The 17,612-nt window shown below is 41.5% G+C and overlaps 1 protein-coding gene across 1 annotated transcript in view; it reads left to right on the top strand.

The window, feature by feature from the left end:
* LOC122551054 (DNA-binding protein RFX8-like) overlaps nucleotides 1–13,576 on the top strand; it is a 111,310-nt gene extending 97,734 nt beyond the window's left edge. Inside the window, exons 11-12 of the mRNA XM_087988549.1 lie at nucleotides 4,745–5,022; nucleotides 13,418–13,576. Coding sequence (XP_087844675.1) covers nucleotides 4,745–5,022; nucleotides 13,418–13,576 — 437 coding nt within the window. The remainder of the gene's footprint in view (nucleotides 1–4,744; nucleotides 5,023–13,417) is intronic.
* The last annotated feature ends 4,036 nt before the right edge of the window (nucleotides 13,577–17,612 follow it).

The following is a 17,612-nucleotide window of genomic DNA, read 5'->3' as shown; positions in this document are numbered from 1 at the left end:
AGCAGTGCTCCAAAAGCTAGTGCTTCCAAATAAACCTGTTGGACTATAACCTGGTGTTATGTGATTTTTAACTTTGATTATTTGGGACTGATTTTTAAAAATCCCATTGCTGAAGGGTGACAAGCCTGGCAACATGATTGGGGAAAATATTGGGCGTTCAGTGGGCAGCCACTGCAAGCATTTTGTCCATGTTGGGAGGATCTGACACACATCATGGGGAATTAGCTTGGTTACCCTGGCAGTCTCCTAGTGAGTTGTGGTGGGTTCGCTCCATGATGCGTACTTTCAGGCTCCTGGAGAGGCACTCAGCTGCAATGATTGCCACCCCCTACCCTGTACTGATACTACTACAACAACACTGCATCCCCATTCCACTTGTTGACAATGGTCTGCCTGCCGGCAACTCCCCCCAGTCTCACGTTTCTTAACTATGTGTCACCGGCAATGTCACCCTGGATTCCATGGCTGATGAAGTACAGTAGGCTATGGCCCTGCTGGCAGGCTTTCCAGGTAAGTGGTAAAAATCAGTCCTCTTCATGGTTATTGTCCATCTCAAAATGACATAAATTGGGGGTAAGCACCTATCGGGAAATGGTACTTCTGTGATCACACTGTGTATTACTCAATACCACATTAGATTGCAAACAGTATGGACAACGCTGCTAAAGTCTGCTTTATCTTTTGGTTGATTATCCTAGTAGATTATTTTAGAATCCTTACAGTGTGGAAACAGCCATTTGGCCCAATAAGTCCACACTGACCCTCTGAAGAGTATCCCACCCAAACCCATTACTCCTACCCAATTGCTCTACATTTCCCCTGACTAATGCACCTAACCTACACATCCCTGAACACTATGGGTAATTTAGCATGGCCAATTTATCTAACCTGTGCATCTTTTGACGGTGGGAGGAAACCAGAGCACCTAGAGGAAACTCAGCATAAACGGGGAGAATGTGCAAACTCCACACAGACAGTCAAACCCAGGTCCCAGGTGCTCTGAGGCAGCTGTACTAACCACTAAGCCATTGTGCCACCCTGATTAGTATGTTTAATGATGGTTAAAAATAGTTTCAAAGTTCAATGTAATTTTCCTACATATTATTTTGCCAGTTTGAGAGTGCGAAATGACATCGCGCATGTATAATATTTGCAACTGTATCTCAGGTTGGTGTCATACACATCCAATCTGGTCAGCTAAGAAAACAGATTAATGCTATTTAATTAAAACAGAAAATGCTGGAAACACTCAACAGGTTCAGCATTTGTTTCCTTGTCTTTACTTATTTTAATTGTTTTTTGCACTTTCAGCCAGCAGCACACCCTTTCTAGACACATCTATTGTTTATGTTCTTACTCCAACACTATTTCCTTTGGGTCTGCGAGACCTGATGATGGGATTCTCCTGATCCTTGGATGCTGTCTGACCTGCTGTGCTCTTCCAGCATCCCACTCTCGACTCTGATCTCCAGCATCTGCAGTCCTCACTTTCTCCAAGACCAACTCTTCTGTCATTCACTCTCTCCTGCCTTTCACTCAATTACCATCCTTCCTTTTACCCATGTTCTAACCACTTTTTGCTGAAAGCCTATTACACCCAACTCTTGAGTTCCAATGAAAGTTCACAGGCCCAAAGCATGAACTGCCTCAGTCCACACATGCATCCATTACCTGTTGAATATTTCCAGAATTTCCTGTTTTTGTTTTGAATTTCAGTGTCATGCTTTTTGAATTGCATCGTTTGACTTCTATGAACAACTTTGTGGAAGGAACAGTTTTTTGTCAAAACTAAACTTTCTTTAACAAATGCAGTGTAAAAATGAGATATATCATCATCTCAGCTTGTATGTATAAACATATAACTAACCTATGTTGTTGGAAAAGGTCCTTGAAATGAAAATATGTGTCCCATTAAGTCTTAAACTGTGGTGCCAGTTAAGACAAATAAAGAACACTACCAATTCAGATGTATAGATTTATGAAGTGGTATGGTATTCTTAAAAGGAAAACGTAAATGATCATAGATAACTTATCTATTGACTGCACATTAACAAAGACAAATAATACATAAATGCAATTTTAAAATGAAATGTAAAGTTATAAAATCTCCTAGCAACAAATCAAGGACTTCAGCAAGACGGCCTTTGTGTGGAGCCACAAAAAATGAGGGAGATACTAAATGAGTATTTTGCATCAGTATTTACTGTGGAAAAGGATATGGAAGATATAGAAAGTAGGGAAATAGATGGTGACATCTTGCAAAATATCCATATTAGAGAGGAGGAAGTGCTGGATGTCTTGAAACGCATAAAGGTGGATAAATCCCCAGGACCTGATCAGGTGTACCCTAGAACTCTGTGGGAAGGTAGGGAAGTGATTGCTGGGCCTCTTGCTGAGATATTTGTATCATCTATAGTCACAGGTGAGGTGCCAGAAGACTGGAGGTTGGCTAACATGGTGCCATTGTTTAAGAAGGGTGGTAAGGACAAGCCAGGGAACTATAGACCAGTGAGTCTGACGTCGGTGGTGAGCAAGTTGTTGGAGGGAATCCTGATGGACAGGATGTACATGTATTTGGAAAGGCAAGGACTGATTAGGGATAGTCAACATGGCTTTGTGTTTGGGAAATCATGTCTCATAAAACTTGATTGAGTTTTTTGAAGTAGTAACAAAGATGATTGAGGAGGGCAGAGCGGTAGATGTGATCTATATGGACTTCAGTAAAGCGTTCGACAAGGTTCCCCATGGGAGACTGATTAACAAGCTTAGATCTCACGGAATAAAGGGAGAACTAGCCATTTGGATACAAAACTGGCTCAAAGGTAGAAGTCAGAGGGTGGTTGTGGAGGGTTGTTTTTCAGACTGGAGGCCTGTGACCAGTGGAGTGCCACAAGGATCAGTACTGGGTCATCTACATTTTGTCATTTATATAAATAATTTGGATGTGAGCATAAGAGGTATAGTTAGTAAGTTTGCAGATGACACTAAAATTGGAGATGCAGTGGACAGTGAAGAAGGTTACCTCAGATTACAACAGGATCTTGACCAGATGGGCCAATGGGCTGAGAAGTGGCAGTTGGAGTTTAATTCAGATAAATGAGAGGTGCTGCATTTTGGGAAAGCAAATCTTAGCAGGACTTATGCACTTAATGGTAAGGTTCTAGGGAGTGTTGCTGAACAAAGAGACCTTGGAGTGCAGGTTCATAGCTCCATGAAAGTGGGGTTGCAGGTAGATAGGATAAGTGAAGGTGGTGTTGGTATGCTTTCTTTTATTGGTCAGAGTATTGAGTACAGGAGTTGGGAGATCATGTTGCGGCTGTACAGGATATTGGTTAGGCCACTGTTGGAATATTGCATGTGATTCTGGTCTCCTTCCTATTGAAAGGATGTTGTGAAACTTGAAAGGATTCAGATAAGATTTACAAGAATGTTACCAAGGTTGGAGGATTTGAGCTATGGGGAGAGGCTGAACAGTCTGGGGCTGTTTTCCCTGGAGCGTCAGAGGCTGAGGGGTGTCCTTATAGAGGTTTACAAAATTATGAGGGGCATGGATAGGATAAATAAACAAAGTCTTTTCCCTGGTGTGGGGGAGTTCAGACTAGAGGGCATAGGTTTAGGGTGAGAGGGGAAAGATACAAAAGGGACCTAAGGGACAATGTTGTCACGAAGAGGGCGGTACGTTTTTGGAATGAGCTGCCAGAGGAAGTTGTGGAGGCTGATACAATTGCAACATTTAAAAGGCATTAGGATGGGTATATGAATAGGAAGGGTTTGGAGGGATATGGGCCGGGTGCTGGCAGGTGGGACTAGATTGGGTTGGGATATCTGGTCGGCATGGACGGGTTGGACCGAAGGGTCTGATTCCATGCTGTACATCTCGATGACTGTATGACTTTACGACCTGCTTTGAAATTTGAATATTTGTTGTTCGAAAGAGCTTAATCTACTCTATTTAAACATAAGGGATTGATTTATAATTCATTTTATGATGGAATATGAGTAATTTGTAAAGATTGTAATACTTTATTAGTCCTTTAATTTAATATCGCTGAAAATATCTTATTTAGTCAAAGATTTTCATCTCATACTTTTAAATGACCATTCACAAGCATATCAATAAAATGGAAAATTAACATTTACATTTTATGAGATGAGAGTCCTGATGGTCAGCAAATGGACTCTGATTAGTAGAGGTGTTGCCTTGGAGAATGTAACAGTGAATAGTAATTGCCAGAATTTATTTAGATTTTTAAGTTAGGCAGGCTAACTTTGATTGGCCAGAACATTGCCTTGGAAATGAGTTGATGAATGGCCATCACCTATTTTGTTGAGATGAAACCAGCTTAGTGGGCTTACCTGCTTTTTTGTCTGCAATGAAAAAGGCCCTTTGACTTCTTATGTGTAGCTTCTAGTTCATGCAGGAACACTACACTGTGAATGGAAGTGACAACCTCAAATTGATTGTCAGCATAATTCTTTTCAAACTCAGAATTATCCAGCATCTGTTATCCGATTGCAGGGCTACACCTTATGTTGGACAGTTAATTTGCGAGATTTGCAAGTGCAGGCTGGTTGAGTACAGTTAGTACCTTCCTTCTTGCAACATTTGTTGGACAATGTTAATTTTCCATATTGGTATTTTTGTGAATTAACCTGATGAGTGTAAGTCGAAAAACCGTCTCTTTCTTCAACAATACTAAAGTTCAGTGTTACCATGATTAGCCTTTCGTTTGTTATACAATAGGATCTTGGCACTTGGTGAACCTTCTAATTTCTGAGTATTTAACTCATGTACTTCAGTCCTACATGGAAGAGGAAATGGAAAAATCAGTATCAGAAAACGTGGGCCAACTCTCACATGATTCAATTCAGGAACCAGACTTAGAATCCGTTCTCAAAAAGTATTCAGTACCAGAGTCTCTTAATGTAAAGTCTGAACAAACAGGTGACAAAGACCTTAATCTGCAAAATATCACCATCAAACCTTTGGGCTTTAAAGTTGATACATTGACTGGCAACAAGGTAAGCTGATCCTGCTGTCTAATTAATAAGATTTGAATTTTGCTGTAAAAGTAATTGAGACTACTAGTTCTCAGTAATATTTTCACAGGCTAATCAGCCAGTAGTTTCCAACAAGCACAACGTACAATTGAACATGGAAATCTGACAGTAGCTGCCTCTTTCATTTATCTGCTTGTAAAAACACTTTCACTACCAGCTCTCCGTTGAATAGCATGATATTCTTGTAATTATGTCATTAATACAGACTAAACTTGCCACAGAACTCCAAATTGAAGTATCCTTTCAACAACCAGAACTACAGTATGTATTTATCTCGCACTTTTAATCCAAAGCATTTCACGGGAGCTTTAAAGAAGTAAACCCACTGACTCCCACAGTTACCTTCACCATAAATCCACACATCCTGCTTCCTGTAAAGATTCCATTCTCCCAGTTCCTCCGTCCCACTTGTTCTGACCAAGCCAATTTCGACAAGGAAGTCACCGAAATTCCACTTTCTTCCTCAACCGATTCCCCAACACTGTAGTCGATGGGGCCCTCGGGGTCTGACTCATCTCCTGCACTATAGCCCTCATCCCCTCCCTTCCCTTCCCTTCCGCAACTATGATAGGGGTCCCCTTGTCCTCATATACCATTCCACTAGTATCCACATTTAAAGGATCATTAGCTGCTATTTTTGCCACGTTCAGCGGGATTCCACAACCAGACATATATTCCCCTCCCCTCCCTTGTCAGCCTTCTGCAAGGACCATTCGTTCTGGGACACTATGGTCTACCTCTCCTTTACTCCCAACACTCCCCTCCCACAGCCTCACAGCACCTTCCCCTGCAACCACAGAAGATGTAACACCTGCTTATTCACTTCCTCCCTCTTCAGTATCCCAGGTTCCAATCACACCTTACAGGTAAAGCAGAGCTTTACTTGCACTCACTCAATCCAGTCACTGCATTCGCTGCTCACCATGTGGTCTCCTCTACACTGGGGAAATGAAGCATAGACTGGGTGACCACTTTCACAGAACACCTACATTCTGTCCGCACAAATGACCCTGAACTTCCAGTCGCCTGTCACTTTAAAACACCAGCCTGACCAATATCTCTTTCTCAGGCTTGCTGCAATGCTCCAGCGAAGCTCAGTGCAAGTTGGAAGAATATCACCTCATTTTCTGCTTGGGAACCCTACAGCCTTCTGGACTCAACAATTTTAGGGCTGGCGGAACCTTCTTCCATGAAATTATTCCAATCCCCATACACTAGGCCTTGTTATCACATGGTCTGCCAATTCATACAATCCATTGTTAGCCACAAATAATCCTGATTAATACTTATTCGTTCCCAACTCCTTTGTCTGTCCAACTCTTCTTCTCTCTCTTTGGGTCTATCCCCACGTATCATTTAGTCTGCGTCCCTCCACCCACCCCATCTCCTGCATAAAAACCGACTTCTTCCTAACTACCATCAATTCTGAGAAGGATTACTGGACCTGAAACATTAACTCGGATTTCTCTCCATAGGTGCTGCCAGACCTGCTGAGCTTTTCCAGCAATTTCTGTTTTTATTGCTTATAAAAGCAAAATTTGCTTCTCAGTCATATAATTTGATGTTAAGTCAAATGGCCAACGTCAATGAGATAGACTTTAAGGGCTGTCTTAAAGAAAAAAGAGGGATAGAGAGGAGAAATGGTTTAGGGAAGCAATTCCAGAGCTTGTAACCCAGGCAGCTCAAGGTTTAGGGATCTAAAGTAGAGCAAGTTAGAAATTGCTCAAAAGGCCTGAATAAGAGAAGTGTGCAGACCTCAGGTGGTTACGGGACTGGAGGATTTGAAAAAAAGAATGAGCAAGGGGCATGCATGAGGGTTTCAGCAACAGAGGTGCTGAGGCAGAAGCAGAGCCGAATGATTGTATGGGTGTGAAAATAGGCAGTCTTGGTAATGGCACAGATATGTGCTCAGAAGTCAGGACACATGGAGGGAAGCTGTAATCCACTATAGGGAGAGAATCCTGTCCATCAGAGAAGAAGATTGGGACGGCTCTTGGGATACCAAGACATTCCTGTTCCGCGAACTGAGTAAGTTCTACTACAGCTGCCACCCTAACCCCACTTCGGAGACAAAGTTAGAGACAATATTCGCCACAAAACAACATAGTATTTCACATAGAATTTCAAAAGCAGGGAGCACCTGGATTGGAACTGGAGAACCTCTTGATCTGCAGTCAAATGCTCTACCACTGAGTTATACCCCCATTTCCTGAAGAAGGGTTGTACCCAAAATGTTGACTTCTCCACCTCCTGATGCTTGCTGTGTTCTTCCAGCCTCCTCCTTGTCGACTTTGAGTTCCAGCATCTGCAGTTTTTTTTGTCTCACCCTAACCCCACCATCAGTGCCATTTGTGCCTGGCCCCTGTGAAGAAATGGGCTGCTCTGCCTTAATGCACCTCCTTGATCTCTGAGGAAGAGAATCCATAGGGCTCAGAGGAAACATCCTTTGCTCAAACCCTTCCCCCCCATTGCCTTTACAGCTCAGATACAGACTGTTTGGTAGGAAAGTCAGGTTTAGAATGCTTGTAAGTACAACTTAGTGAACACCTCACTGCAACATCTCTACAGCTGGCCAAAGAAGAAATCTCACAGACTGCTGGTACTCAGACACCTACCAGAGACCAAGCACCTACTCATCTCCAGGCTGGAGATGACTGTGTAGTGGCAGTCATCAGGGACTTTATCTACATGCTTTGGGAGGAATAGGTACAGCAGACAAGTAAGAGGAATACAATGGCCCTCATAGCCCAAAGACTGCGGGGGTGCAGCTATACTATGCTGACACAAGTGCCTCAAGTAGCCATTTGCCTCCGTGGAGAGGCAGGTCCAACACCCTCAGGATAAGCACAGCCTTGCATCAGCCCAGCACAGGTCCTCATGACCAATGGCATGGTGACAGGGAGGCAGAGAACTTTGATAACATTCCAGATACCCTTCCTCATAAGGAGACAGGGAGGTGCCAAGAGGCATCAATCTGAGGAGGAAGCCCACTCAGGTCCCTCAGAATTCTCCTTTCATGATACTCCAGAAGTGGTCGAGCCCTTCACATCCACACCACCTGTCTCCCTCGGATCCTTGGAAGTTCTGGCCGAGGAATTCCCATGTCATCTGGCCTAACCTCCAACGCCAACAGACTCCACTACTGAGCAAGCTTCCTCCATCTCAGCTTGGAATATGGGACCATACTGAGACAATGTGAGGAAAATATTTTTGAGGGCACATTGGTAGGACAGGTGACATTGCACTGACCATGTTTTCCTAAATGGTTTTGTGGTACGTCTGCTGTGTGTGGTTCTCTGCCTAGCCCTGAATGTAACTCTCCCAGCATGAAGTCGAACCTCACATCCACACAGGTTTCGGACACTTACCTCACTCTCGCTGAGTGGCGTAGCCATTTTCTGTCTTGTTGTACAGTTCTGATTTCCAGCACAATGGAATGTGCCAGTGAATGCTCATCAGCCAATCGATCCAGCCTCCACATCTATGTGTCACTGAAGCCCTGGACATCCAGATTCCCTTCCTGACAGCCTTTCCCATAACCCCATTGGCTTCACAGGACCCAACCAACCCATCTACATGAACCTACATCTGCCAACTTTCACCAGCCACAGCCTCAACCCCTAAACCCCCCTCCAACCACCAGACTCTACTTATCAGGTGACTAACTGGTGTGCTCATACACTGTACCCCCTCCCCATTGAAGTTCAGGTGCTCCTGACTGTGGAAAAACACCCCTTCTGCATTACCCTATTCCCATTCATCCTTTACCATATCCTCCCCCCACCCCCGACAAATAAATACCACTCTTCAAAATTGTTATCCCCACTTCCCTCCAGTCTGCAGTTCCACATTCCTTTCAATAGGTGCTCAAATCTACTTTTTGCAGCAGTGGTACTCACTGTGACTTGCATACTGAGAATTTTTGATATATAGTTTGCACACAATGGATAGTATGCTTAGAAACTATATATTAATCACGTGAGATGTGCAGCTAATTAGGTCATTAACAAGCAATACTCCCCATTAAAAGGAAGCTCACCTTGAGGCCTGGAAGTTGCAAAAGATTCAACGTGCTTTTCCCATTTCAAGACAGGCCTCACTGGACTTCTTGCATGATTCTTCCAAATTTCTCACCATCATCCACGTTCCTGTAAGATTCAATCCTGCATGTTTCAATAATTTCTCATTCTTATAAAGGCCAAAATGGAGGCCCAACTCAATTAACTTTGCCTAAAAAAATGACCTCTTTCATCCCATAAATCATTCCACAGAACCTTCTCTAAACTTCTTCTAATATAAATATATCCTTTCTTAATTAAAGAGATACAAACACGCAGTATTCCAATTGTGATTTCCCTTAGGAGAAAGTGAGGACTGCAGATGCTGGAGATCAGAGCTGAAAATGTGTTGCTGGAAAAGCGCAGCAGGTCAGGCAGCATCCAAGGAGCAGGAGAATTGACCTATCGGACATGAGCCCTTCTTCACATTCCTGAAGAAGGGCTCATGCCCGAAACGTCGATTCTCCTGCTTCTTGGATGCTGCCTGACCTGCTGCGTTTTCCAGCAACACATTTTCAGCTCTGATCTCCAGCATCTGCAGTCCTCACTTTCTCCTAGAAGATGTTAACGTACTGTGAATCCTCTTGCAAGGATGCCTTCCTTGAAGAAGCTCTCTTCCTCCCTCTACAAGGATTTTAGTGAGTCCCTCTCTCACTGCACACCCCAGGTCATCTCCTCTGCCCAGAAGCTCTTCAGCCATGATTTCCCTTAGGGCATGTAAAGCTGTAGCACCATCTCCCAACTTTTATACCCAATTCAATGGATGCCAACATTCCATTTGCCTTCCTAATCACTTGCTGTGCCTGCAGACTAACACTTTGTGATTTCATTTACCAGAACAATCAGATCCATCTATATCATATTGAGTTATGCAATCTATTATGATTTAAATAATATGCTGCTTTTGTTTTCTTTTTATCAAAGTGAATGAGTTCACACTTTCCCACACTGTACTCCATCCCTCAAATTATTACCTATTCAGTTAATTCACTTGACACTTTACTTACCTACCTGTCCTTAAAATGAAAAAAGTTCAAAAATTTATTTTCAACTTCTTATTTGTGTCTCTTTCATGTCTTTCTCTCTTTAATCCAAATTTTCCTCTCCTTATTTCACTTTGTGCACCTAATTTAAACTTGAATTAATTATTCTAACTTATACTTCCTGGTTCAAACTTTGATTGCTTGTTTTATCAAGATAGTTTAAACAAGGTGTTACACTGTTCAGATGTTTAATTGAAAATAGCTTGCTATGGAAAAGTTTACCCATGGTCAAGTCAATCAAATTCTGGATTAGTGGTGCTGGAAGAGCACAGCAATTCAGGCAGCATCCGAGGACAGTCAAAATCTGAGGACAGGCAAAATCGATGCACCCCCACCCTCCTCTAGCTTATCTCTCCACGCTTCAGGCTCTCTGCCTTTATTCCTGATGAAGGGCTTTTGCCCGAAACGTCGATTTTGCCTGTTCTCGGATTTTGCCTGTCCTTGGATGCTACCTGAATTGCTGTGCTCTTCCAGCACCACTAATCCAGAATCTGGTTTCCAGCATCTGCAGTCATTGTTTTTACCAAGTCAATCAAATGACTAGCACTGTTCATCCTCATCACCCACCAAGTAAGGTCCATCAATTATTTACTATCCACATTTTAAATAATTAAATCAATCAGCACAGTTATCAATTACTCTCTCAGATGGGATAGTGAAGGTGCGTTTGGTGTGCTTTCCTTTATTGATCAGAGCATTGACTATAAGAGTTGGGAGGTCATCATGTTGGGCTGTGCAGGACACTGGTTAAACCACTTTTGCAATATCGTGTGCAATTCTGGTCTCCCTGCTCTCAGAAGGATGTTCTGAAACTTGAAAAATTTGAGAAAAAATTTACAAGGATGTTGCCAGAGTTGGAGGGACTGAGCTATAGGGAGAGACTGAATAAGCTGGGGCTGTTTTCCCTGGAGCGTCAGAGGCTGAGGGGTGACCTTATAGAGGTTTATAAAATCATGAGGGGCATGGGTAGGGTGAATAGGCAAAGTCTTTTCCTTGGGGTGGGGGAGTCCAGAACTAGAGGACACAGTTTTAGGGTGAGAGGGGAAAGATTTAAAAGGGACCTAAGGGGCAACTTTTTCCAGAGGGTGGTGCATGTATGGAATGAGCTGCCAGAGGAAGTGGCGGAGGCTAGTATAAATACAAAAGGCATCTGGATGGGTATATGAATAGGAAGGGTTTAGAGGGATATGGACAAAGTGCTGGCAAATGAGACTAGATTACTTTAGGATATCTGGTTGGCATGAACAAGTTGGACTGAAGGGTCTGTTTCTGTGCTGTACATCTCTACGACTCTATTTCAACCCAAGTTCTGTGTATTCAGGATTGTTATAGGGGCTACATTAGAATGGAATCAAAAACTGTACTTTAGCTCTTACTAAACAAATGTGTAGAATTCACTATTTTGACAATACCACATTATTTCACACAAATTTTGTCCTTTGGAACTAAATTGAACTTGAAACCCAGTTCACATGTTTTGCATCCTTGTATTTTGCCTAGCAGCAGGTTTCTACAGTCAAACTGACAAGTTGGGAAGGCTTTGATTAGTTACAATGAAGAGCCATAATCATTGAGGCTGCTGTTTTTAACACTTATCTCTCAGAAAGTGGTATCACTGCTTAACGTGTGATTTCCTACTTGTTCAAAAGTACTCTCGAGCACATCACACACCTTCAGTTCCAATTCCTGAATGCAAATGTTTACTATACACAGGGGAAGCATATGTAGGTCCAGCTGGTGCATATGATATGTGGCAAGAACAGCAGCATTTTTTCAAATCCATCCCTAGTTGTTGTTAAGAAGATGGTGATGAGTTACCTTCTTAAACCACTGCAATCATTGAGTCATGTCACATGGAAACAGATCCTTTGGTCCAACTAGTCAATTAAACTAATCAACCTGCATTTGGCCCAATTACCTCCAAACATTTCCTATTTGTGTACTTATCCAAATGTCTTTTAAACATTGTAACTGTACCTGCATTCACCACTTCCTCTAGCAGTTCATTTCACACACTAACCACTCCCTGTGTAAAAAACGTTGCCCCACATGTCAATTTTAAATCTTCTCCTCTCACCTTAAAAAGATGCCCCTTAGTTTTGAACTCCCCCACCTTACAGAAAAGACTTTTGCTATTCACCTTATCTATGTCCCTCATGATTTTATAAACCTCAATAAGGCCACCCCTCAACCTCCTATGCTTCCAGTGTAAAAAGCCCAGCCTTTTTTTTATAACTTTAACTCTTCATTCCTGGCAACATCCTAGTAAATCTTTCCAGAACCCTCTCCATTTTGATAATATCCTGCCTATAACAGACCCAGCAACACTGAAGGAATGGTGATATATTTCTGAATCAGGATGGCTTGGAGTGGAAATTGAAGGGGTTGGTTTTCCAATGTATCTGCTGCCCATGTCATTCTAGATGGTAGTGATCAGGGGTTTGGAAGGTGCTGTTGAGTGAACTCTGGTGAATTTCTGTACAGCATCTTGTAGATGGTATATACTACAGCTGCTGAGCGACAGTAGTGGAAGGAGAGACTGTTTTTGGATGTGGTGCCAATGAAGAAAGCTGCTTTATCTTGGATGGTGTACACTTCTTGAGTGCTGTCCAAGTTGCACTCATTCAAGTAAGCAGGGACTATTTCAACACATTCTTGGCTTTGGGGATTCAGGAGACAACTGAAACAACACCAGCAGCAGCAAATACCTTCTTTGAAAATGCTTGCCCCCCTGCACAGAGCAGAAATGGTGGACACCATGATTTAGATATAAGGAGGGGAGAGTCACAACACAGGTTGTAGAGGTAGCAGATGAACTCTCTGAACTTGGATGAACTGTCGTGCCTCAGGCAGCTCAGGCTCCCACACTCTTTGCTGCTAACACTTGTAGCCTCCTGAAACATGTGGAGCAGGTGGCCACACATGACCAATGGTTAACAAGGCACTTGACATGATCGAGCCAAGTCCCACACCAGCCCCCCTCCTCTCCCAACCCACCACTACCATCCAGCATGCCTTTTGCTTGATTGTCTGCTGTGTTCTATCTACTAGTGCTTCCTGAACCATAGTGGCCCCTGACCACTAGTGCCACACATTTAAAATTCTTCTCCTGTTGTCTTCTATTGTCTTAACCGTCCCTGTTTCTCTAGTTCCACAATATCCTTGATGAATTTGGTGCTTTTGTCATTGTTAATAATTATCTCCATAATGTTTGAGAAGCTAATTTGCTTTAAACCTTGTAATTGTTTATTTCAGTTAATTCAGGTGTTGGTTGAAGAGGAGCCAAGTAAGAGTACTCTTAAACTGAATCTGTCATTAGGAAAGAAAGCAGTTGTCACTTTAAAGAATGGCCAAACATTTGAAATCCACACTTCCAAGATGCAGCAACATGTAGCTGGTGATGTGCAAACATAAGTGATTCATGATGTGTAAAAGAAGACTTTCAAAGCACCAAAATAGTACTGTTGGTAGATGAGTATGCCTGGGAGTGGAATGATTCTGTTATTACCAATGTGTAAATTTATCCATCTTTAGAGATTTAAGATTATTTTTTAAATGTTAATTTTATTTAGCATAATTTACAAATATTTGGTAAATTGAACAGAAATGGAGCCAAGGATTGGGGAATAAAATTTGTGATGGGGAGTGGAATATGTTGCAACATGATTCATTATATCTGATTTCTACAACTGTGAATGGAAAATCCATTGTCCATGGCAGAGATGCAGCAATCCTTCCATCCACCTATCCCAAAATATACTATTGGAACTGGAGTTTTAGCTTTTGTTTCTTTTCTTAATAGCTGATGTAACCATCAAATGCAAACAAATTCACATATATAGCATATTAATTCAAGAAAAGATTAAACAATCATAACAGTCATTAAATGTTCTTTCTTGTTTTTAATTATCTTTAAAAATAACTAATTATCAATGTTATAGAATTGAACCAGTTTGTGATCTGCTGAGACAAACAGATCAGAGAAGTCACAAGTATGATTACTAGCCTGTGCTGAATTAGCTGATCATATCCAGGGTAGTAGTGGGAACAATAATTGGCCCAGTAGCCCAAGCGAGGATGAACACCAGCTATCATTCAAGCTCAGGAAAATGTGCGTTTCTACAAATCAGATAAAAACATGAATAAACTTGACCAATGTTCTTCAAGGTTTGCTCACACTCACAATAAGCATACGAACAAATGAAATAGGATCAGAAGAAACCATTTGGCCCCAAAAGCCTAGTTCATCATTCAATAAGAACAAAGAAAAATATAGCTCAGGAACGGTCCCCTTGGCACACCAAGCCTGGGCCAACTCCTAATTCTTATTTGGACCCACTACTTATTGCCCTCCGTTCATGTGTCTATCAAGATAGGCCTTACTTGTTGCTATTGTGCCTGCTTCCACCCATCTTTACTGACACCATCTTTGCTTTCCAGGCACCCACCACTTTCTTTGTGAAAAACTTTCCCCACGATTCTCCCTTAAATTTTCCCTCTCTCATCTTGAACCTGTATCTTCTTGTAGTTGACTTTTCTATGTGGGAAAAAGTCTCTCTGACTATCCACCTTATCTACGTCTCTCATAATTTTTTAGATCTCTATCAGGTCACTCCTCAGCCTTTGTCTTTCCAGTGAAAACAATCCGAGTCTATCCAATCTCTCTTCATCATTAAAATTCTCCAGACCAGGTAACATCCTTGTAAACCTTCTCTGCACCCTCTCCAAAGCATAATGTCCACAATATTACAAATGTGGTCTAAAACAAATTTTATACAGCTGTAGTACAACTTGCCAACTTGTATATTTGATGCCCTGACCGATGAAGGCAAGGGTGCTATATGCCTTCTTGACTGCCATATCCATCCATGTTGTCATTTTCAAGGATCTGTGGATTGCACGTCCAGATCCCTCGGTATGTGAATGCTCCTAAGAATTCTGCCATTTATTGTATACTTCACACCTGAATTTGATATTCTAAAATGCATTACCTCACATTTATCTGGATTAAACTCCATCTGCCATTTCTCTGCCCAACTCTGTAATCTTGCTGTGTCCCACTGTGTCCTTTTGACAATCCTCCTCACTACCTGCAGTCCGCCGCTTTTGGTGTCATCTGCAAACTTGCTAATCAGACCACCTATATTTTCCTCCAGATTATTTATATATATTACAAACAACAAAGGTCCCAGCACTGATCCTTGTGGAACAGCACTAGTTATTGATCTCCATTCCAAAAAGCACCTTTTCACCACTATTCATTGTCTTCTATTACCAAGCCAGTTCTGTTTCTATCTAGCCAGCACACCCCAGATGCCATGAGATTTTACCTTTTGTACCAGCCTGGCCTGAGGTACCTTATCAAATGCCTTACTAAAGTCCATGCAGACAACATCCCCGCTCCTTCCTCAATCATTCTTGTCACCTCCTTAAACAATTCAACCAGCTTAAAACCATGCTGCCTATCACTAACAAGTATATTCACTTCCAAATCCTGTCTCTCATCTACCCCTCAATGACATTTGATTCCTTTGCCTCATCTATTTACCTGTGTCTTCAAAAGTATTCAATGACCTTGCTTCCACCACCCACTGAGGCAGTGAGTTCCAAAGTTGCTCAGTCTTTTGAGAGAAAAACATTTTTCTCTGTTGTTGTCCGAAAAGGGAAATCCCTAAATTAAGAGCAGTGCCCTTGGTTCTGGTATGGCCCATGAAAGGAAACATCCACCTTGTAAGACCATTCAGTTCAATTGAGTCACTCTCAATCCTCTGAACTCCACCTACTGCTTCACCTACTGCTTCACCTACTCATATAAGAAATCACACTAATTTCATGTATTAACCTTGTAAATCTCCAATGAAACATTTCTACTGTATTGACATAATTTCTTAAATAAGAAGACCAAATCTGTAGTTAGTATTTGAGATGTCATCTCACCAATGCTGTATAACTCAAGTAAAATATCATCACTTTTTTTGTTCAGTTCCTCTCATAATAAGGGATAGCATTCCATTGGCCTTCCTGATGTTATGCTGTATCTGCATACTAACATTTTGTGTCTCAATTATTTAACCATTTAAATCCCTCTGGATCTTGGAATTCCTCAGTTGTTGTCCATTTCAGGAATATTCTTTTACATGCTTCCTGCCAAAGTGAAGAACTTCATATTCCACATCATACTCCATCTGCCAGATTTTTGCCCTCACACTCAAACTATTTATGTCCAACTCAAACTTCCTTGTACCTTCTTCACAACATATTTTCCTACTTGTGTCATCTGTGAATTTAGCTACCATGCTTTTGATCCTCTCATTAAGTCTTTGATGTAAATTTTAAAAAGTTGAGGCCCAGCACTGACCCTTGTAGGGCTCCACTCATTGATCCCACCAATAAGACAAAGACCTACTTGTGCATAGTCTCTGTTTAATGCCAGCTATCCAATCTTCTATTCTCACTAATATGTTACTCTATACTGTACTATGAGCTTCTAATTTCCATGATAACCTCTGTTGGTTCCAACTTATTCAATGCCTCCTGGAAATCCAAGTATCATATATCAACTGACTCCCCTTTATCCACCACCCACTCTATCAAAGAACTTCAATAAATTAATTAAAGAACTTCAATAAATTCGTTAAACATGATTTCTCTTTGACAAATCATGGTGACTATTCATGATTACCATGAATTTTCTGGGTTCACAGCTCTAATCTCTGACAATGATCAATTCTAACAGTTTCACCATGACAAGTATCAATTTAAAAGTTTCTGCCTGATTTCTGCCTCCCTGCTTTCTCAAATAGAATATTTGCTTATTTCCTGTCTAATGAAATCTTTTTTGAAATTGAGGGAGTTTTGGAAAATTGACACTAATTCATCTAGTTAGCTCATTATCCATCTCTATTAATATACTGAGAATAGGAGATAAAGTCTATCTGGAGCTGATGACTTGCCATCCCACAACTCCATCAGTTTTCTTCATTCCACTTACTTTATGATTGTAGTTTCACCAAATTCCTCTCTTTCTCCCACCTCCTGATTTATAGCTATAGAATGAAATCAGGAAAATACTTAACTTCATTCACTATTTCCTCTTTAATTCCATGTTCTCACTTACTGAAGGACTAACATTCACTTTACTTATTTTCACCTTTTTAAATATCTATAGAAATTCTTGCCATCTACCTTCCTGTTGAAGTCTCGTACTCTAATATCTTCCCCTGCTTAAACTGAGTCATTCTCTGCACTTCTTTATTTTCTGATCAATTATCTGATTTGCCACTCATGTTTGCACATTTAAATTGCCCTTAATGTCTTTCATTGCATCTGTATTGATCTATCCCCTAGCATAGTATGTCAGTTCACTTCAGATTGATCAGCTTCCATACCCACTGACTGCCATCATTTAGGTTGAAAATACTAATCTAAGCCACAATTTTCTCCCTTTCAA

The sequence above is a fragment of the Chiloscyllium plagiosum genome, unplaced genomic scaffold, assembly GCF_037043375.1.
Source record: "Chiloscyllium plagiosum isolate Xiang-an unplaced genomic scaffold, Cpla_swu_hap1 HiC_scaffold_6, whole genome shotgun sequence".
NCBI classification, from domain to species: Eukaryota; Metazoa; Chordata; class Chondrichthyes; order Orectolobiformes; family Hemiscylliidae; genus Chiloscyllium; species Chiloscyllium plagiosum.
This window is presented reverse-complemented; position numbering and strand designations above follow the sequence as displayed.